Source organism: Coturnix japonica, chromosome 12, assembly GCF_001577835.2.
Source record: "Coturnix japonica isolate 7356 chromosome 12, Coturnix japonica 2.1, whole genome shotgun sequence".
Taxonomy (NCBI): Eukaryota; Metazoa; Chordata; class Aves; order Galliformes; family Phasianidae; genus Coturnix; species Coturnix japonica.
In genome coordinates this window covers 2,032,591-2,050,569 of record NC_029527.1, presented here as the reverse complement: position 1 = coordinate 2,050,569, position 17,979 = coordinate 2,032,591, and the positions used below count along the sequence as shown (strand labels likewise).

The 17,979-nt window shown below is 67.6% G+C and overlaps 5 protein-coding genes across 9 annotated transcripts; 4 read left to right on the top strand and 1 right to left on the bottom strand.

Moving 5' to 3' along the window:
• Window positions 1–1,650: 1,650 nt before the first annotated feature.
• HYAL3 (hyaluronidase 3) lies at window positions 1,651–5,037 on the top strand. Of its 2 annotated transcripts, XM_015874646.2 has the most exons (4): window positions 1,651–1,826; window positions 3,480–4,360; window positions 4,431–4,520; window positions 4,622–5,037. In XM_015874646.2, the coding sequence occupies exons 2-4, from the start codon at window positions 3,494–3,496 to the stop codon at window positions 4,958–4,960; spliced, it is 1,296 nt and encodes a 431-aa protein (XP_015730132.1). In that variant the 5' UTR covers window positions 1,651–1,826; window positions 3,480–3,493; the 3' UTR covers window positions 4,961–5,037. The 2 variants fall into 2 exon arrangements, with proteins under 2 accessions (XP_015730132.1, XP_015730131.1); XM_015874645.1 differs by lacking the exon at window positions 1,651–1,826 and having other exon boundaries at window positions 3,125–4,360.
• Window positions 1,897–3,036, top strand: NAA80 (N-alpha-acetyltransferase 80, NatH catalytic subunit). Its single transcript, XM_032447271.1, has one exon. The coding sequence runs from the start codon at window positions 2,073–2,075 to the stop codon at window positions 2,991–2,993; it is 921 nt and encodes a 306-aa protein (XP_032303162.1). The 5' UTR covers window positions 1,897–2,072; the 3' UTR covers window positions 2,994–3,036.
• Window positions 5,038–5,143: 106 nt separating the features above from the next.
• On the top strand, window positions 5,144–7,410 carry LSMEM2 (leucine rich single-pass membrane protein 2). 3 transcript variants are annotated; one of them, XM_015874653.2, is made up of 4 exons: window positions 5,144–5,405; window positions 6,340–6,480; window positions 6,558–6,746; window positions 6,835–7,410. In XM_015874653.2, exons 1-4 carry the CDS (start codon window positions 5,384–5,386, stop codon window positions 6,960–6,962), a joined length of 480 nt encoding a protein of 159 aa, XP_015730139.1. In that variant the 5' UTR covers window positions 5,144–5,383; the 3' UTR covers window positions 6,963–7,410. The 3 variants fall into 3 exon arrangements, with proteins under 3 accessions (XP_015730139.1, XP_015730135.1, XP_015730137.1); XM_015874649.2 differs by lacking the exon at window positions 5,144–5,405 and adding an exon at window positions 5,638–6,230; XM_015874651.2 differs by lacking the exons at window positions 5,144–5,405; window positions 6,558–6,746 and adding an exon at window positions 5,638–6,230.
• Window positions 7,411–8,475: 1,065 nt separating this feature from the next.
• LOC107319648 (2'-5'-oligoadenylate synthase 1-like) lies at window positions 8,476–10,528 on the top strand. The gene is made up of 6 exons (XM_015874647.2): window positions 8,476–8,692; window positions 8,765–9,056; window positions 9,149–9,324; window positions 9,410–9,651; window positions 9,729–9,864; window positions 9,939–10,528. Exons 1-6 carry the CDS (start codon window positions 8,495–8,497, stop codon window positions 10,458–10,460), a joined length of 1,566 nt encoding a protein of 521 aa, XP_015730133.1. The 5' UTR covers window positions 8,476–8,494; the 3' UTR covers window positions 10,461–10,528.
• Window positions 10,529–10,994: 466 nt separating this feature from the next.
• Window positions 10,995–15,505, bottom strand: SEMA3B (semaphorin 3B). Of its 2 annotated transcripts, XM_015874644.2 has the most exons (18): window positions 15,465–15,505; window positions 15,003–15,126; window positions 14,310–14,467; window positions 14,141–14,203; window positions 13,949–14,068; window positions 13,785–13,878; window positions 13,582–13,701; window positions 13,358–13,503; window positions 13,170–13,284; window positions 13,016–13,085; window positions 12,806–12,950; window positions 12,519–12,738; window positions 12,353–12,444; window positions 12,246–12,287; window positions 12,010–12,167; window positions 11,888–11,943; window positions 11,676–11,815; window positions 10,998–11,607 (listed from the first exon to the last, which is right to left on the bottom strand). In XM_015874644.2, the coding sequence occupies exons 2-18, from the start codon at window positions 15,097–15,099 to the stop codon at window positions 11,218–11,220; spliced, it is 2,226 nt and encodes a 741-aa protein (XP_015730130.1). In that variant the 5' UTR covers window positions 15,100–15,126; window positions 15,465–15,505; the 3' UTR covers window positions 10,998–11,217. The 2 variants fall into 2 exon arrangements, with proteins under 2 accessions (XP_032303161.1, XP_015730130.1); XM_032447270.1 differs by having other exon boundaries at window positions 10,995–11,607; window positions 11,676–11,943.
• Between the last annotated feature and the right edge of the window lie 2,474 nt (window positions 15,506–17,979).

Here is a 17,979-nt window from a genome sequence, read left to right as displayed (position 1 = left end):
GGGGCTCTGCGTGGCATCGCAGCCTCACCACGGGCTGGGGGAGCACAGACTGAGCACCAGAGCTGTGCCGGGCACTCCCTGGCTCAGGGCACTTTGTCCTCATGGCCACAACCTGTTGCTTTCCACAGGCCCTGGCAGCTGCTCCTCTGCAGCTCCTGTGCTGCACGAGGAACACACCGCCGCTGCTCCAACCTGAGTGAGAGCAGAACTGAATGGGAGTGCAACGCCTGTGCTGGAGAGGGCACCGGTAAGAGGCAAACAGCCGCGTGCTGCTGGGCTGGGGCCAGGCCAGGCCTGGCAGCGGCTGCTCAGAGCGGCCCTGCTCAAATCCCTCCAGCCCGGGACAAACTGGAGCCAGTTCCACCCCATGGCTGGAATTCCATCCTGCTCACCTTCCTGCCTCCCCTTACAGCCTCCAGCACCAGCTCAGCTCTTGCTGGCGTCAGCACCACCAGCCAGCAGGGACTGCAGCCATCTCAAACCTCTGTGACACCAGAGAGCAGCAGCTCCGGCACCACCAGCGAGCACGGACTGCCGCCACCCCAAGGCTCCACAGCACCAGAGAGCAGCAGCTCTACAATCTCCAGCCAGGAACAATCAGAGCCAGCTCACAGTTCCCGCTTGCCTGAGAGCAGCAGCCTGTCCAGCCAGCACAGGCCAGAATGGAGGAGGAGGCTCTGCTTGCGTTTACATCGCATTGACGACTCATGGCATGAGTCGCTAGGGTGCTGTGGGAGCACCCCTAATGCTGCCCTGATAGCCAGCCAGGGGACATCTCGGTCCTCGAGGCACTGCCCTGCACCTGGCTACAACCTCAGGTGCAGGCAGGGACAGCGGGCCCGGACAAGAAGCCGCTCTCCGTTGCAGCGCCGGGCCCCAGAATCTCCGAGCCGGCCCCATAGACACCGTGCGAGCAGGCAGAGACCAAGCCCAGGTGCTCAGAGCTGCAGCTACACCACAGCGGCAGCACCGGGGTCCTCCAGGGCTTCCAGAACAGCCCACAGAAGCCCATCCAGACATCCAGCGCGGGCCCGGACAAGGAGCCGCTCGCCTCTCCATCGTCGGGCTGCGGAGACCGACAGCCGGCCCCGAAGACGTCGCACGAGCCGGTCCAGGCGGCGAGGGCCAGAGCAGGGCTAGAGCTGCTCCCGGGTAACACGTCGGGCCCGGCACATCACCAGCCAGCCCTAGTGATGCCTCGGGAGTATTATTTATATAGTTTATTTTATGATATTATATAATATTATTTATTTATTTATTATTTATATATATATATTTATTATATCCCCTAATAAACTTCCCCACCCTATTTCTGTGTCTCGTTTGGCTCTGTTATCCATCACTCGCAGTGTCAATAGTACCGTGCAGTGTAAAGGCCGGGGCTGCTCCAGGCGCTGCCGCACAGCGAGTGCGATAAGCAGGGGATGTTGACTTGGAAATTAACCAGCGTATATTCTAGTCTGCAACATGTGTCAGCTTTAGCAGACAATGTGCTGCCCGGGGAGCTGGGGGAGTCAGCGTCCATGGAGGTGCTCCAGAAGCGTGGGGATGTGGCCCTGAGGGACGTGGGCAGTGGGCAGCTGGGGGGTGGTTGGTGGGGCTCGGTGATCGTAGAAGTCTTTGCCAACCAGAGAGATTCTGTGATTCTGTGATTCTTTGATTCTGTGATTCTTTGAGTCGAGTCGTTTATTCCCAGCCCGTTGGGAACTTTTGATGCGCGCCCTCCGCCCACCAGGGGGCGCTGTGTGTGTGTGTGTGTGTGTGTGTATGGCTGGGAGCGCTGGGCGGGGCTCGGCCCGGATCCCAGTGGGACGGAGCGGAGCAGGGTGAGCGGGGGGACGGGACGGGTCGGGACGGGACGGGACGGGTGGGCGGCGGGCGGTGCATTGCGGAGCCGTGCGGTGCGGTGCGGGCTGGGCCGGCTGCAGGACGCGTGGAGGAGAGCGGGGGGTGCGGGGCGGGTTGCTCAACGCGCGGGCCGTTAGCAGCGGGGTTCCTCTTTGAGTGCGGTTTCGCCTTCGCACGGCGACGGTGGGAGGTGGGGCTCTACCGAGTGCTTACGGGAGCACGGCATGGCACGGCATAGCATGGCACTACATGGCACTACATGGCACTGCATGGCACGGCATAGCATGGCATGGCACTGCATGGCACTGCTCAACATGGCACGGCACGGCATGGCTGTCACTTTGCTGTCCAGGAAGCTGCTGCCGTGCTGCGCCCATTGGAGTGTTGGTAGTGACCTCAGCACAGATGCTGAGCCATCACTTCTCACTCTCCCTGCAGTGAGAAGAATGAGCCCGGTGCCGGAGGAGCTCAGCCTTGTGCCCCTGCATCAGCACCCCGAGCTGCTGGAGGCCTGTGCCGAGCTGCTGGCTGAGGAGTGGGGCAAGAGCCGTGCAGTGCGGCTGCATGCACTGCAGCGATCCTCCGACGCCTTCCCCACCTGCCTGGCACTGCTGCGGGCATCGGGCCCCGCCGAGCCCACCTGCCCCCATTGCCTGGTGGGACACGTCCGGCTGTCGCGCGTGGCTGGGCAGCCTGGTGGGCTCTTGGTGGAGAGCGTGGTGGTGGCGCGGGCACTGCGGGGCAGAGGCTACGGGCGGCAGCTGATGGAGGCCACCGAGCGTTACGCTCGGACCCGCGGCTTCCGCCGCCTGCACCTCAGCACTCACGACAAGCAGCAGTTCTACGCCCACCTGGGCTTCATCCCGGCTGAGCCGGTGCAGATCGTGCCCTTCCTCAGCCCTGCCATGCCTGCTGCAGCACTGCGGGCCTTTGCTGCGCCTCCCAGCCCCACCCCTGCTACCCCAGCGGTGCCCTCAGCCCCCCATACCCCCCTGCCGCCTCCTGCCATCCCCCCCCCGCCCCCTCTCCCACCCCCATCCCGGGCAGGGGGAGGCCCAGCTGAGGGCGGTGGGCAGAGCCCGCAGGAGAGCCCCCACTATGATACCAGGGGGCTGCCCATCTTCTGGATGAAGAAGGACATCTGAGGCTGCTGGGCACAGCTGGTGATTAAAAGCGAGCGCGGGCGGAGTGTCTGGTGCTGTTCTTCTGGGCTGGCTCCGGCCCCCAGCCCCGCTGTCTGCCAGGGGTTGAGGAGAATGGGGACGAGGGGGGGGGTGGCCATGCCTCAGGAGTGAGCGTGGCTGCTGCTGTGAGAGGCCCCAGAATGGCAGCGGGAAGGTCAGGGGAGCGTCCAGCCCTGAACAGGGATCAGTGCTGCCTTTGCTGTGTCATGCGGCCACCTAATCCCCAGCTGGCGGCGGGCACGGGGCAGCAGCACGCAGCTCTCCTTCCCTTACCCATGTGTGATGGGCCTGGGGGCTCAACCTTGCCACCAAACAGGGATGAAGCGGCCGCAGTGCCCCTGCTTGGAGGCAGGCTGAGAGCCAGGAGGGGCACGGAGACACCGGGCAGGACATGGCTCAGGGCTCTGCAGGATTTTGGGTGCCCACCCGCTGCTCTCTCCCCACAGGCGGTGCCCCTGGGCATGGGGCTGGTGCTGGCGCTGTGGACCTGGCTGGTGCTGGGGACTGCCAGTGGGGAGAGCCCCGTGCCCACGGCCCTGGCAGGCGCGCAGCCCTTCGCCGTGCTCTGGAACATCCCCAGCAGCCGCTGCCAGCGCCGCTTTGGTGTGGGGCTGCCCCTGGCCGACTACGGCATCGTGGAGAATGAGGGCGGCCGCTTTGCAGGGCAGAACATCACCATCTTCTACAAGAACAAGTTTGGGCTGTACCCCTACATCTCCCCGCAGGGTGACCTGCACAATGGCGGCATCCCACAGCGGGCGCCGCTCCGGGCCCACCTGGCGCGGGTTGCGGGTGACGTGCGGCTGCACCTGCGCCCCTCCTTCAGCGGCCTGGCTGTGCTGGACTGGGAGGAATGGCGGCCACTGTGGGCCCGGAACTGGGGGCCCAAGCGCATCTACCAGCTGGCATCGCAGCAATGGGCGCAGGAGCGGGGTGGGGGGCGGCGGCAGGCCCGGCGGGCCTTCGAGCGGGCAGCGCGGGCACTGATGGAGCAGACACTGCGACTGAGCCGCAGCCTGCGCCCAGCCGGACTCTGGGGCTTCTATCGCTTCCCCGACTGCTTCAACGGTGACTGGAACAAGGGGCTCAACTACACGGGGCGCTGCCGGCCGGCTGAGGTGCGGCGCAACGACCGCCTGCGCTGGCTGTGGGCCGCCTCGGCCGCGCTCTACCCCAGCATCTACCTGCCGCCGCTGCTGCCGCCCGGCCTGCGCCGCCGCTACGTGCACCACCGGCTGCGCGAGGCCCTGCGCCTGGCCGCCGGCCGCCTGCCCGTTGTGGCCTACTCACGGCTCTCCTACCGCCGCTCGCCCCGCTTCCTGGAGCCGGTAAGGGCTGGGGATGGTGCTCGGTGTCCTGGCGCGTCCCCTGTGGCCACACGGCCCCCTGTTCTTGCAGGCTGACCTGGAGCACACCATTGGGGAGAGCGCGGCACTGGGGGTGGCCGGAGTGGTGCTGTGGGGTGACATGTCGTATTCCCACTCGGCTGTGAGTGTGGCCACCACCGTCCCATGGAGCCAGACACCCAACAGGCTCAGGAGGTGTTGGGTGCCCTGCAGGGCCACTCCTCACGGCTGATACTTCCCCAGGAGAGCTGCAGCAGCCTTCGCCACTACCTCGTGTCCACCCTGGGGCCCTACGTGGCCAACGTGACAGCAGCCGCGCAGACGTGCAGCTTGGAGCAGTGCCACGGGCACGGGCGCTGTGTGCGGCGGCAGCCCCAGGAGCTGAGCATCCTGCTGCACCTGGGGGCAGGCTCCTGGGCACCCTTCCGCTGCCACTGCTACCGGGGTTGGGCAGGCCAGGACTGCACACAGCCGGAGCCACGGAGCCCCACTGCCTGCCCCACACCCACCCACAGCCTCTATGGGCACCACAGCCCCCAGGCCCCTGACACCTGCCCACGGCGCAGCAGCTGGGGCTGGTGAATGGAGCTGGGGGCTGCTGTGCCAGCATGGGTTTGTCCTGTGCTCATTAATTTAAATAAACCATCCTGCTGCAGCTACATTGTCCTCATGGGCAAAGCTGGGGGGAGCCTCGAGGTCAGGTACACAAGGAACCCCCACTATGGCTTAGGACAGAACAGATCCGTGCCTCAGTTTCACTATCCCAGCTGTGCCTGGTGCCCAGGGAAGGGTGTGTGAGGGGCCCTGAGCTCTGCCCTCCCTCCGCCACGCTGGCACCATGCTGCCCGCGGCTGCCGGGCCCCCCTCCCCACAGCTATTTTTATCACCCCAAACACATTTCATCCTGTCCTATTTTAAGTAGAGCAGTTGGCGCACCAGGAGCCCAGTGCCCGGTTCCTGGAGGCCCCAGATTGCCTGTCTGTCCAGGGGAGCGGGGCCGGGGACATGCCCAGGGAGGCTGCAGAAGGTAGGCAGGCAGCAGCGAGGGGTGCGAGGGGTCCCTGGCACCCGGGGCAGCTGTGTCACTGGGGCTGCACAGTGGCAATGGCCAAGTGCTGCCCACCCCACAGGGATGCCAGCCCAGGGAGGGAAGGGGTGTGGAGTGCTGGGGGACGGAGGGGACAGTGGCTGGCACAGCACCGCAGGCTGCAGAGGAGCAGGCGGTGGGGGGAGCCTGCCGCGAGGGGTTGGGTAGGGTGCTTTGGGGGGTCCAGAAGCCCCCAGCCCTGAAGGGCGCTGACCTGGTGCACACCAGCCCCTTGGAGCCCTGCGGCCCCGGCACAGCACCAGCCCTGACCCTGGGTGTGGGCACAAGGCCATGGGCCCTGCCCTCTGCTCACAACCATGCAAACGCTGTGAAAACATCCCCTCACTCTGCCCCAGCTGCTTCCCAAGACAGCGCTGAGCGGGCTGGAGCCCTGCATGCTGCTCTCCCCATCCTCTGGACACACGGCACCACAGCACAGGGCACTGGACCTCTGGGCCAGCATGGGACCCGCTGTTCCTGCTGTGCATCTCCAAGCTCTGCAGCACAGTGCCATGGGTACTGCCAGACCTAACGACAGCCTGGCACGGGGCTGCTTGCACCCGCAGGCTCAAAGTGGCCCCAGGTACCCGGAGGCAGGAGTACTTTCCCACTCCGTGCAGCTGCCAGCTGCACTAACGAGGCTCTGGGAGTGCGGCCACCAGGCTCCTGCTAACTGCTTCGATGACAGCGCGCAGCGGCTGGGGGACGGCCAGCACTGGTCTGGCCCCACCCTGGGAGCAGCAGTCCTGTGCCAAGGAGCGCTGGGTTGGTACCAGGGCTGGCACTGCTCCTGGGAGTGGTCATCACGGCTGGGGGCCTCCGGTCAGCTCCGAGGTACCTGAGATGTGCTCACCCCTTTCCTTGCTCCCAGCAGACGGTGTGGGCAGGGCAGAGGGCACCGTGCCAACAGAGCCCGCTGACCTTGATGGGACGGACCCTGGAGCCATCAGCCTGCACCCCGTGGCGTCTATCAGTGATCTGCACTGGGCCTCAGCTGGGCACAAGGGCACAGAAGGTGACAAGAACAGGGCAAGGGGCTGCGGAACAGGGGGCTGAGGGCAGGTGCTGACCCCCTTCTCCCTGCTGCTGCAGGGAATGGCCCGACTCCATCCAGTGCCCGGCTGCACCGTGCTCCCCATGGTCCCCCACACCTGCCCACTCTGCGCCCTGTGCCACCTCCCACCGTCTGCCCCTGCCCTGGGCATCCCTTCTTCCTCGCCCTGCTGGGCCTCCTGGCTCTGGCCAGCCTGGTCCTGGCCACGCTGGCCATCTACCTGAGCGGTAGGTGGCTGTGGGCAGGGTGGTGGGAGGTGGCAGGGGCTGGGGACAGCCACCATCTGGTCCCCACCATGCCCCATTCTCCCCACAGTGCTGCAGAGCCAGTCGGTGCAGACACTGGCCCAGTGGCTGGAGAGCCAGGAGGATGCCATGCGCCAACTGCGGGCAGCCAGCGGGCAGCTCTGGGCTCGCCTCAATGCCAGCGCCCAGCGCCGCTGAGCTGCCCCACAGAGCAGCCCCATATGGATTGCCCCAAACCCGGGACACGCAGGGGCAACCCTGGCCCTGCCACGCACTGCTGGAGAAAGGGAAGGGCTGCAAGGATGGGCACCTGCCCCAGCAGGAGGCACCCTCCCATCGCCTTATCGTTACCTCCTGCCATTGAGGCTTAGGAAGTCACCACCATGACCACGTTCCCAGGTGCCTGCTGCTGCTCCTCCAGCACATGGCTGTGCCAGGATGAGCCTGGGAGGCACAGAGCTCTGGGGTTGGCCCTGTGGACTGTGCCATGTTTGGGCAGCCAGGGGATGTAGCAGACAGCTGGCATGGCACAGAGCGCGATGGCACCCTTTGCCTCTCCTGTTATCATATTTTTGGTTAAAAAATAAATAAAAAAGAGGGGACAGCCCCCGGTGGGGCAGCCCCAGGCATTAAATACTCCACTGTACATGTATGCTGTTGGTAGCCAGTGTTCTGAGCTGGGCACAAAGCAGCTCTGTCTTGATGGCATGAGTTGTCCTGCCAAGTCCTCCTTCCTGCCCCCATCCTCATTCCCATCCTCGTCCCATCTCTAACTCTGTCCCTGTCCCCTTCAATGACTCGTCCCTGCCCCATCCCTGTTGTACCCACACATAACATACCCCCAGCTCTGGCACTGTCCCTGTTCTGTCTCTGTCCCCATTCCTGTCCCAGCTCTGTGCCCAGCTCCATCCTATCCCTGCCCCATCCCTGTCCTGCCCCTGTGCCCATCTCCATGTCCAGCTGCGTCCCCCAGCTCCATCCCAGCCGTCCCATCCCCAGCTCCACCCCTGTCCCATCCCTGTACCCCTACTTCTCAGCTCCGACCCCACCTGTTCCACTTCTGTCCCCATTCCTGTCCCTATCCCATTTCTGTCCCCATCTCAATTCCTATTCTGTCTCCATCTGTTTCATATTCATTCACAATCCCGTCCCATCGTTGTCTGCAGCCCTGTCCCCATTTTTGTCCTCACCCGTCTCCATCCCTGTTACACTTTTGTCCCCATCTCTGTTTCATTTCTGTCTCCATCCCTGTCCCATCCTTGTCCTATCTCTGTCCCCATCCATTTCCCCATTCCTATCCCCATCCCTATCTCTATCCCCATCCCTGTCCTCCCCCTCACCCCCCTCCCGTCGCTGTTGCTATTACTTTTCCCCGCCCATTCCCCGTACTTTCGTTTCCAGCGGCCGCTCCTCGTATCGGAACCGAAACTGACGCGGAACCGAAACCGGCGCCAGAACCGAAACCGAAAGGGTGGCCGCCGTGTCACCGTCCCTGAGTTCCCAGCGGGGCTGCAGGGACGCCGTCAGTGCCCAGCGCCGGCTGCGGGGTGGTCGCATCCCGGGCTCCTGGGAGATGGGGACCACCGCCCCCAAAGCGGGGGCAACGCGAGGAGCTCCCCGGGGGGACAACGGGGGGAGGGCGAGAAAGGGGAGGGGACAAGGGGCGGTGCCACCCGGGGTGGGGCGGAGGCCGCAGGATTTAAAGCGGCGGTGGGCGGCGGCGGAGCGGAATGAGCGGTAAGGGGTTGTGTGCGCAGTTGGTGATGGAGTTGGAGACAGTGACCCAGAACCAGCTGGAGGGCTGGGTGGCCGCCAACCTGCAGCCCAGCCCGGAATTCAGCGCGGCGGTGAGACAGACGGTGAAGCACATCTGCGACTTCCTCAAGGAGCGCTGCTTCGAGGGCATCAGAGTCCTCAAGACCGTCAAGGTGCCCGCAGCCCCCCCCGCTCTACGCCTCGGCGCGGGGGCCGGGGGCTGAGCCGATGCCGTGTCTTTGCAGGGCGGCTCGGCAGGGAAGGGCACGGCGCTGCGCAACAACTCGGATGCCGACGTGGTGCTCTTCGTTAACTGCTTCTCCAGCTACCAGGAGCAGGAGCAGGAGCGGGCCCGCATCCTCGCCATCATCGAGAATCGGCTCTATGAGTGTCCCCCGACAGCGTCCACAGTCACAATCAGCACCCCGCGCTACAAGGACAGCCGGGACAGACCGCGCTCCCTCAGCCTCACCCTCTCCTCCATCGCTTCTGGCGAGTCCATCGACGTGGACATCCTGCCTGCCTACGATGCGCTGGGTAGGATGGGGTGGGATGGGGGCTCAGGGCGGGGGGGCATATGTTGGGCTGCGGGATGCAGGACGGGGCTCGATGTATCTCTCGCCCCATAGGGCAGGTGATTCAGGATGCCCCCCCGGACTCCATTGTCTACGTGAAGCTGTTGGCCACGGGCTGCGGTCCCGGTGATTTCTCTCCCAGCTTCACAGAACTGCAGAAGAACTTTGTGAAGTGGCGCCCCGCCAAGGTGAAGGACCTGCTGCGCCTGGTCAAGTTCTGGTACAAGGAGGTGAGTGGGGTTACCCTGCTGTGCTGTGCCCCCACCCGCACCCCAGGGCACCCCGTCCCACCAGCTCCGACCCGTGTGCCCCCAGATGCTGAAGCCACAGTACCCCGACGCTAAGCTGCCCCCCAAGTATGCGCTGGAGCTGCTGACCATCTACGTCTGGGAGGAGGGCACAAATAGGAGCGAGGATTTCAGCATGGCTGAGGGCTTCCGCACTGTGCTGGAGCTGCTCGGCCGGCACCAGGACATCTGTATTTACTGGGAGAAGTACTATTTCCTGCGGGACGAGCGGATTGGTGCCCACCTGAAGAATCAGCTGCGCCAGACCCGGTGAGGAGGGTGTCCCTACCCCACTGCTCTGTTCCCGAGGCTGTGTGCTGATGGCAGGGCCCCCTCTGTGCCCGCAGCCCCGTCATCCTGGATCCTGCTGACCCCACTGGCATCCTGGGCCAAGACAAGAGATGGGACTTGGTGGCCACGGAGGCTGCCCGGAGATGTATGTCACTGCCCTGCATCCGTGATGCCCGCCCCTGGAATGTGCAGGTAGGGCTGCCCACACAGCAGCACTGTGCTCCCATCCCCCAAGGCCGTCACCCACATGTCTTGTGTCCCCACAGCCTGCCCGACCTGTGACTGTGCAAGTGAAGAAGCTGCAGGGCATCAGCCTGAGCAGGAGGGTCAGCCCCAGCACCACAATCTGGGAGCTGAAGGGGGAGATAGAGAAGGAGTGGGGCATCCCCCGCTACCAGCAGCGCCTGGCCCTGCAGCAGAACCCCAGCAGCTACTCGAGCGTGCTGCAGGATGGGGACAGCCTGGCCACCCATGGCCTCTTCTATGACACCGTGCTGCTGCTGCTGCACACGGAGCCCCAGAAGATGGATGTTCTAGTGAAGGACAGCAGCAACAAGACCAATGTCTACACTGTGCGGCCCACCGACACTGTGAAGCAGCTGAAGCAGCAGATCTATGCCCGCCAGCACGTGCCCGTGGAGCAGCAGCGCCTCACCTATGAGACCAGGGAGCTGGAGAACCACCACACGCTGGAGCATTACAGCGTGCAGCCCCGCAGCACCATCTACCTGCTGCTGCGGCTGCGGGGTGGTGCAGGACCCCTGCCCCGATGCTTCGTGTCCTCCTGAGCTACCCTAACCCCCAGCCTGCAGCCCTGCCCCTGCCCTGCCCCCGGCAATAAAACCTGTGGACCATTGTCGGGCTGTTGGGGGTGCGGGGTAGGAGGGGGGAACCGGAACGCCAAGGAGCAGTGAGACGGCGTGCTCTCACCGCTCTGGGATGGTGCTGCCTGCAGGGGGGAAACGGTTCCTGCGGGATCCTTCTGGGGCTCAGATCGTGTCCCAGCCCAGTGAGAGAGATGGCAGCAATGGGACAGAGGGCAGCGCCAGGTTCCCCGGGCCAGCTGGGCACGAGGGTTGCGGTGTTACTGCGGGGGACCGGAGCTGTGCCCGCAGCGCCAGGACCCGGCCCTGGGCTGGGAGCGGGGCTGGGCTGGTGTCACGGCGGGCTGCCGTCATCGCCGAGTCTGAGCTGAACCGGGGAAGTGCCGAGCTCGGGCTTCGCTTTTGCAGGAAACGAAAGTGTAGCCGAGGGGCGGGGAGAAGCGCCCGGCGTCACACTGGATAGGGAAGGGGGGGACGCTCGTGGGTGGGCACACACCGCCGCGCCGGGTCCCGTGCAGCCTCCTCTGCTTTATTGAGCTCCACCGGTACAGCCTCGGAGGGACGGCCCGCCCCCGCCCGAACCCACCCATCGCCGTGCGGGGCCGCCCCCCATTCCCAGCCGTCAATAAATACACCGCTCTCCCCCCTCCGCCCCCTTCCGGGCCTCCAGCCGAGCCGGGGCTCCGCTGCCGTCCCGCTCCGCGCAACCCCGGGGCTGCCCTCACCGGGCGGGGGCGCTGCGTGGGCCGCGCTCGGCTCTCGGTCCGCCCCGGGTACGGCGGCGTCGGGCGGCCCGTGGCTCCGCACCGCCCCCCGGCTCCGGCTCCGTCCCGCCCCGCCTCCGCGCGGGGGGCCCGGCCGGGACGGGAGGCGGGGGTCGCAGCCGCCCGCAGGCCGCCTCGGGCCGCTCGAGCAACTGCAGGAAGTCCCGGTACCAGGGAGCGCGGCCCCCGGGGGCGACGGCGCCGAGGACGCCCAGCGCCAGGCGCAGCACGGGCTGCGTGAAGCCCCGCTCGGTGGCCCGGCACACGTAGAGCCCGGCGTCGTGCCGCTGAACGCTGCGCAGCAGCAGCCCCCGCTCCGTCCTCACCACCCTCTCGTCCGGCTGCACCTGCGGCCCGGGCAGCCGTCAGGGCACGGGGGTGGGAGCGACCCCCCGCCCCGCTGCACGGCCCCTACCTCGCGCTGGGGAGCGTCGGGACCGCGCTGGTACGTCCAGGCGACTCGGGCACGCAGCGAGCGGGGCACGCACTCGAGGAACACGCTGCTGCCCTCCACCCCGTACAGCTGCCGTTGGGGCACTCGGCCCTGCGAGGGCTCTGCGGGACGACATCCCGCGTCCGTCGTCTCCCCGCTGCGGGAGCCGCCCCGCGCCCCGCGGCCCCACGCACCTTCGGAGCACAGCACGTTGGGGTCCCCGTTGCGGACGTCCTGCCGGCGGGAGCGCCTGCGGAGAGGCGTGGGATGCACGGCCAGCTCTTGTCCCCGGGCGCGGGGTCCCGGCACGACGTACCTCTTGGTGCTGGGCACGAAGCGGGTGCAGGCGGTGCCGTCCCAGGCGCAGTACGGGTCCCGTGCCAGGCAGCACTCGGCGCACGCTTTGCCGTAGGCGCCGCAGCGGTGCAGGGGCAGCTGGGCCACGGCGGCGGCTGAGCCGGCGTAGAGCTGTTGCTGCAGGGAAAGGGGGCTCAGCATCCCTGCGATGGGGGCCGTGGGTCCGGCAGGGCTCAGCTCCCCACCCCTCCTTACCCGCTTAGAGGAGAGCTGCAGGCTGATGATGGGGGATGCGTCCTGCAGGAGAGCAAGGGTTAAAGACAGGGCACAGGAGATGCGCAGCCCCCAGTGTGGGCACCCACCTGGAAGACCTGCAGCTCCTCCAGCAGCAGCGGCTCCATGCCGTGCCAGCTCTGCTGCGGTGCCGACACCACCTTCAGCACAGTGCCCACATCTGCAGGGAGGGCGGTGAGGGGGGAACGTGGGGGCAGCCCTGGCCCCCAGCCCCTGAACGAAGGCGCCACGTGCCTGTGCCAATGAAGAGGACATCGTAGTGGCCATCGGCGGCAGCCACGCGGTCGACGGCGATGCGGGTGAAGGTGTGGGGCACGCCGGCTTGCAGGAAGAGGGGCCGCTGGCCGTGGGGCAGCACCGGGTTGTACATCAGTGGGTGGTGCCGGGCAAACTGGATCACCTCATCCGGGAAGTCCTTGGTGGAGCTGAAGGTGCCAAAGGTTCTGCTGGGGCACTGCAGGAGGCAGAGCTGGGTCAGTAACGTGCCCACATCCCCCAGGACCCTGTGCCACATCACGTACCATGCCCGGGCGTGGGTACGGCACGCGCGCCTGGTATGGCATCCACTGGTAGTTGGGGCCCTCCTTGTGTGCAAAGGGGCCCAGGAACGCACGGCGGATGTCGGCCATGGTGTAGACACAGATGGCTGAGCCCTGGAAGATGGAGCTGGGGAGAGAAATGGGGCATGAGGATCAGCACGTGGCACACGCAGGGTGCACGACGGGCGTTACCTGGAGGTGGAGAAGGCGGCGTAGACCAAGGGGTTGCGCTTGTCCCTCGTCTGCAGCAGGAAGACATCACCTATGGGCAGGGGAAGCATCAGTACAGGGGAAGCATCAGTACAGCCCCTGCGGGCACCACCCAGCCAGCACAGCGGGCACTCACGGAGCTCATCAAAGTGTGTGTCGGCGCCATCGGTGCCGGGCACGGCGCACACCAGGCGCGCCTTGAGGAACGTCGTCCACTTGTTCACCAGGCTGCGCTGCCCGCCCATGTCGTTCTGTGTGGCGAGGGGCAGCCACTGAGGGATGGCACCACAACCCCACGGCCCTGCTGCGGCTGCCCGCACCCACCCTGCAGATCTGGCCGATGCGGCTGACGCTGGCCTTGCCCAGCCCCTGCTGCCGCTCCACCGCTGTCTCACGGAAGAAGAAGTAGATTTTGTCGTCGTCGGGGTTCTCGCTCTCAGGCACCCAAAAAACATCCACGAACTTGGGCTCTGTGAATGGACGGGGTGGCACATCCAGACCTGTAGGTTCCTGCAGGGAACCAGGCGCAGAGCCCCCCCGGCACTGACCGTTGAGCCAGCGGGAGTCGTGCTGCTCCGTGCGGACGGACGGCCGGGAGCCCATGCTGCGGAAGATGGTGAAATCGCGCCCCATCAGATCGGTGGCCACCCCCGAGTAGAGCTCCTCACCTGGTGGGCACCAAGGGAAGGGTCATTGGGAGCCGCTCCACCAGCCCCTGCCAGAGCCCAGAGCGCCCTTGCTGCCCTCCTACCCACGAGAACGGAGGCGGCTGCGTGCCGGGGATCGTAGGGGCTCTTCCCCTTGCCATCCTCAGCGCGCCGCGCATCCAGCTTGAAGACATGGTCCTGGGAGAGCAGGGTTAGGTCTGGCAGTGCTGTGCTGCACTGCACTGCACCGTGACATCTCACATCTCACCTCGGTGTGCTGGCCCACCTCCACGAAGGCGCAGGTGGGGTGGAAGGCGCCGGTGCCGCAGGTGTACAGGTGGGTCCGGTTGTAGGCATGCAGGATCTTCACGAAGTTCATGCACTCGGCCTGGGGGCGCAGGGTGGAAATGAGCTTCTCTGCAGCCCCCCGCCCTGCCCGCCCGCCCCATCCCACACGCACTGTGATGTCCTTGCCGGCCCAGTTGCACTCCTCCCTCCACTCCACCGGAGCCGGCCAGTAGATCTGTGGGTGGGAAGGAAGGGTGGCAGCCCCCCATGCCCAGCCAAGGGCACCAACCCAAAACATCGCACCCCGGGATGCCACCCCCGCCTCCACCCGCCCCCCGTACCTTCCTGTCCCGCTGGCTGATGTTGTCCAGGCTCAGTGACAGCAGGTGGTTCTTGGCACCCACAAAGAGGCGGCCGCGCTCCTCATCCAGCAGCAGGGCCTCGTAGCAGCACGAGCGCTCCAGCTGGAAGAGTCGCAGCCCGTGGCGGGCCCGCAGCTCTGCAGGGCCGGGCCACCCTGCTCAGCCCGGCCCAACACAGCCCGACACGGACGGACCCGCAGGGTGCGCTCCCGTCCCGATGACCCAGCCCCGCTCCTGGGAGCCCGGACCCCATTCCTGCGTGCAGCGAGGGCTGCGAGCCAAGCCCCGGCTCCGTGCGTGACCGACCCCGAGGTGCCTGGGCAGGGACCGCGACCCCCCCTCGCCCCCGCCGCCCCATCCCCTCCCCCAGACCCGTCCCACCGGCTCTCCCGGCCCGGCCGCCCCCGCAGCGGCCCACCGTCCCCCCATCCATCTCTCTCAGCGGGCGGCCGGGGGGGAGAAAGGGCCTTTTCTCCGCCCTGCCGAGCTAATCCCTCGCGGTGGGAACAAACGACTCTTTGTGGTGGCTGCGGGCCGGGACCCCGAACCCACGGCCGAAGGGCAGCGGGACGGTGCTCCGCTCGGTGCCCAGCGCCGAGAAGCGCGGAGCCGCGGTGCGGGGCTGCACCTGCAGCGAGCGTTCCTCCCCCGCCCGCCCCGCCGCACACTCACCCGGGAAGGACAACCGGAGCCGCGGGGTGGCGGCAGGTGCGGGGCAGCGGGCGGCGGGCAGCAGCACGAGCAGCAGCAGGAGCGGCGGGCGGCTCATGGCCGGGACTGGATCGTGGCCCCCGGGCTGCGGGCAGAGCGCGGGGGGAGACGTCAGCTCCGGTTACGGCCCGCGGGGCACGGAGGGGGCGGTTCGCCGGGTGCCGTCGGGGCTCGCGGGTGGACCCCGCCGCGCTCCCCGTCGTTTCAACCTCCCTTCATCCGCACCGCGACGCCCCGCACTCAGCGCCCTGCCCCGCGCCGGCGGATCGCTGCCCGTGCTGCCCGCTGCGGGCCGGGCCGAGCTGCGGCCCCTCTGACGGCGGGAGGGGCGAACCCCGACCCCGCCGCGCTCGGCGCCCCCCGCCGTCCCGAGGAGCCGCCGGTGCCGCCCCGCGTCCCCCCGCCCCGTCCCGCGGCTCCCACCTGGGCTCGGCGCGGCTCGGCCCGGTCCCGCACGGCCCCGCCCCGCGGCAGCGCGGGAGGGAGACGGGGCGGCCCCGGCGGGGCGGGGCGGGGAGCGTGAAGACACGTGCACACACGAGCGGGCACGGCGAGCACCTGCACACACACCTGCGGGAGCACGCACACGTGAGCGGGTGTGCGGCCACGCACAGCTGTGAGCAAACGCGTGCAAATGGACGCGCACACCTGCACGCTCGTGCAAACGCTCCCGCAGCGCAGCCCGTGCCACGCACACACTCCTGGCAGCAGCGCTGGGTGCAGCCTCAGCCCTCGCTGCTCACCGACACACGCCGTGCCGGCACGCCCGCTGTGTGTGCACCGATGCACGCACGCTCTGCCCGCACGGCCGTGCCCTCCGCCTCCCTCCACGAGCCGCCGCACCCGGTGCCCTGGCCATGCCGTTGCCATACCGTGGCCGTGCCCCCCTGGTGCCGCCCGCTGGTCACACCCCGAGGGCAGCTGCGGTGTCCAGAGCCCGGGGGGGGTTGCGGGGGTGGCCCTCGCTCAGCTGCAGCCCAGATGTCTGGCGCGGGCCCAGGCTGCAGCAAACAAAATTCCTGCGCTGCCTCCCATTTTCCAGCCTCTGCTGCCAAGAATAGCAAGTGCCGAGAGGTGCCGGCAGCGGCTGTGCCGGGGGGGCCGTGCAGGGACGCTGCCAGGGCCACCCCGCTCTCGTCCCGGCGGCAGCGGGTGGGTGCTGGCCGCGCTCCACGGGGACGAGGGCGCCGCGTCACGGGTCGCTGCGTCGCAAGACTTTGCCCGAGGAGCCGCGGGACGCTCAGCGCGGCTCAGCACGGCTCAACACGGCGTCCCCGTGTCCAGCCGCGGCGGTGGGACATGTCCACCCCCTGGGCATCCATCCCTGTGCCGGTCCCCGGCCGGGGCGCGTCCCCCGCTTCCAGCGGCAGGACGTGGCGCGGTGGCAGCCCGCAGCCGGTGCCAGCGGCTCGTCAGGCCCCGCCGGCAGCGGCCCCACCTGCAGAAGCCATCAGGCGTCCCAGGGCCGCGGCCGCGTCCCGGAAAAACAGCGCCAAAGCTGCCAGGGCCGGGCGAGCCCAAAGGGGGGAGGGGGTGCCACGTTGCCGCTGCCCCCTCCCCCCACCCCGTAACCGGGACGGTTGAGCCGGTGATGGGGTCACGGGATGGGATGGTGTGTCCCTGGATCTCTCCTCCCGTCCCCAGGAATGCGGGAATGCATCGATTTTCCGCCCCGCTGCTCCTCGGCACAGTTCTGTCTCCGATCCCCGGGCAGACCCCGGCGATGCTCTTTGTCTGAGCGGTGAGAGGGGGCCTCCCGGGGACAGCCACCATTGCTCAGCCCTGCGGGCAGCACAGAGACCACCAGCGGCAGCCCCTGCTTGGCGGGGGCACACGGGGCCTGGAGTGGGGACTCGTGCAGCCTGGTGGGGATGGGACACGCCGGGATACGAGCTGTGCCCTTAGCACGCAGTAAGGACACGGGGCATCCCTGCTCCAGAGCCATCCCCCACTGAGCTGGGCCGGCTCCCTCGGCTCCGGGACAGAGATGTGGCACACAGGGCTCAGCACAGCCCCCACTCGGTCCCTCACCCCGTGGCTGACGAGCTCAGCCCCAGCACAGGGACCCACTCCCATCAAGGCTCCAGGCATTCCTGCCAGGATTAGGCCTGCTCCGGCCGTACCAGCTAATCCCGTGTCACTGTCCCTGCTGTACCGGGTCCACCCCCACCGCCCCGCCCTGTGCCGGACAGATCATCCCATCGGAGTCTCCCATCGCAGCGGCCCCTTCGGGCCCGGACACCGCGAAAAAAGTGTCCCGGTGCCTCCACCCCCACGGCAGCACCCAGCGCGGCGTGGAAGCTCCCGGAGCCCCCGCTCGCAGCCTCACCTCTGCCTCCCGTCCCCGTCGCTGCCTCGGGACGGGGCCGCGGCTGCCGCCCTCCCTTTATCCCGATCTGCCACCGGGTGCCAGGCCGGGGCGGGGGCGGAGGGAGGGCCGCGGGGACGGATCCCCGTCCCCAACAAAGGGCGCAGTGTGTTGCGTGCCCCCCACGGGACGGGGCACGGCGCTGACGGCCGCGCTGGCCCCGCTCCCTGCCCGCGGCGCCTGGGAAATGTCAGCGCAGCCCCGCGGCCAGACCCCGTGTCCCCGTGCCCTGCCCGGCCGTGGGTGTGGGACCGCTCCGAGAGGTCGCGGCCGGTTCTGTGGGGTGACAGTGCCCGCGGGAAGGGGGACGTGTCCCGGCTGCCAACTGCCACCAGGCACTGCGGAACTGGAGCGAAGGGTGCACGCAGAGTGATGGGATGCCCCTGAGTGGGAGCCCCGAGCCGGCAGCGCCACGCTGGGGTCCGCACGGCCTCAGTCCGCACAGCACCGCACAGCACAGCACCGCACAGCACAGCACTGCACATCACAGCACCGCACAGCACAGCACCGCACAGCACATCACCGCACAGCACAGCACAGCACAGCACCGCACAGCACCGCACAGCACCG

Excerpts from the sequence above, each read along its gene's own strand:
- LOC107319648 (XM_015874647.2), top strand. The coding sequence starts at position 8,495 with ATGAGCGGTAAGGGGTTGTGTGCGCAGTTGGTGATGGAGTTGGAGACA. Across the intron at positions 9,652-9,728 it reads AATCAGCTGCGCCAGACCCG|CCCCGTCATCCTGGATCCTG; the intron begins GTGAGGAGGGTG and ends CTGTGCCCGCAG. Across the intron at positions 9,865-9,938 it reads CCCGCCCCTGGAATGTGCAG|CCTGCCCGACCTGTGACTGT; the intron begins GTAGGGCTGCCC and ends GTGTCCCCACAG.
- LSMEM2 (XM_015874649.2), top strand. The coding sequence starts at position 5,861 with ATGCTGCTCTCCCCATCCTCTGGACACACGGCACCACAGCACAGGGCA. Across the intron at positions 6,231-6,339 it reads CCTGTGCCAAGGAGCGCTGG|ACGGTGTGGGCAGGGCAGAG; the intron begins GTTGGTACCAGG and ends TGCTCCCAGCAG. Across the intron at positions 6,481-6,557 it reads TGGGCACAAGGGCACAGAAG|GGAATGGCCCGACTCCATCC; the intron begins GTGACAAGAACA and ends CTGCTGCTGCAG.
- HYAL3 (XM_015874645.1), top strand. The coding sequence starts at position 3,173 with ATGGCAGCGGGAAGGTCAGGGGAGCGTCCAGCCCTGAACAGGGATCAG. Across the intron at positions 4,361-4,430 it reads CGCCCCGCTTCCTGGAGCCG|GCTGACCTGGAGCACACCAT; the intron begins GTAAGGGCTGGG and ends CTGTTCTTGCAG. Across the intron at positions 4,521-4,621 it reads TGTCGTATTCCCACTCGGCT|GAGAGCTGCAGCAGCCTTCG; the intron begins GTGAGTGTGGCC and ends ATACTTCCCCAG.
- SEMA3B (XM_032447270.1), bottom strand. The coding sequence starts at position 15,099 with ATGAGCCGCCCGCCGCTCCTGCTGCTGCTCGTGCTGCTGCCCGCCGCC. Across the intron at positions 12,168-12,245 it reads TGCAGCTCTCCTCTAAGCGG|CAACAGCTCTACGCCGGCTC; the intron begins GTAAGGAGGGGT and ends CTTTCCCTGCAG. Across the intron at positions 11,944-12,009 it reads TTCGTGCCCAGCACCAAGAG|GCGCTCCCGCCGGCAGGACG; the intron begins GTACGTCGTGCC and ends GCCTCTCCGCAG.
- NAA80 (XM_032447271.1), top strand. The coding sequence starts at position 2,073 with ATGGCACGGCATAGCATGGCACTACATGGCACTACATGGCACTGCATG.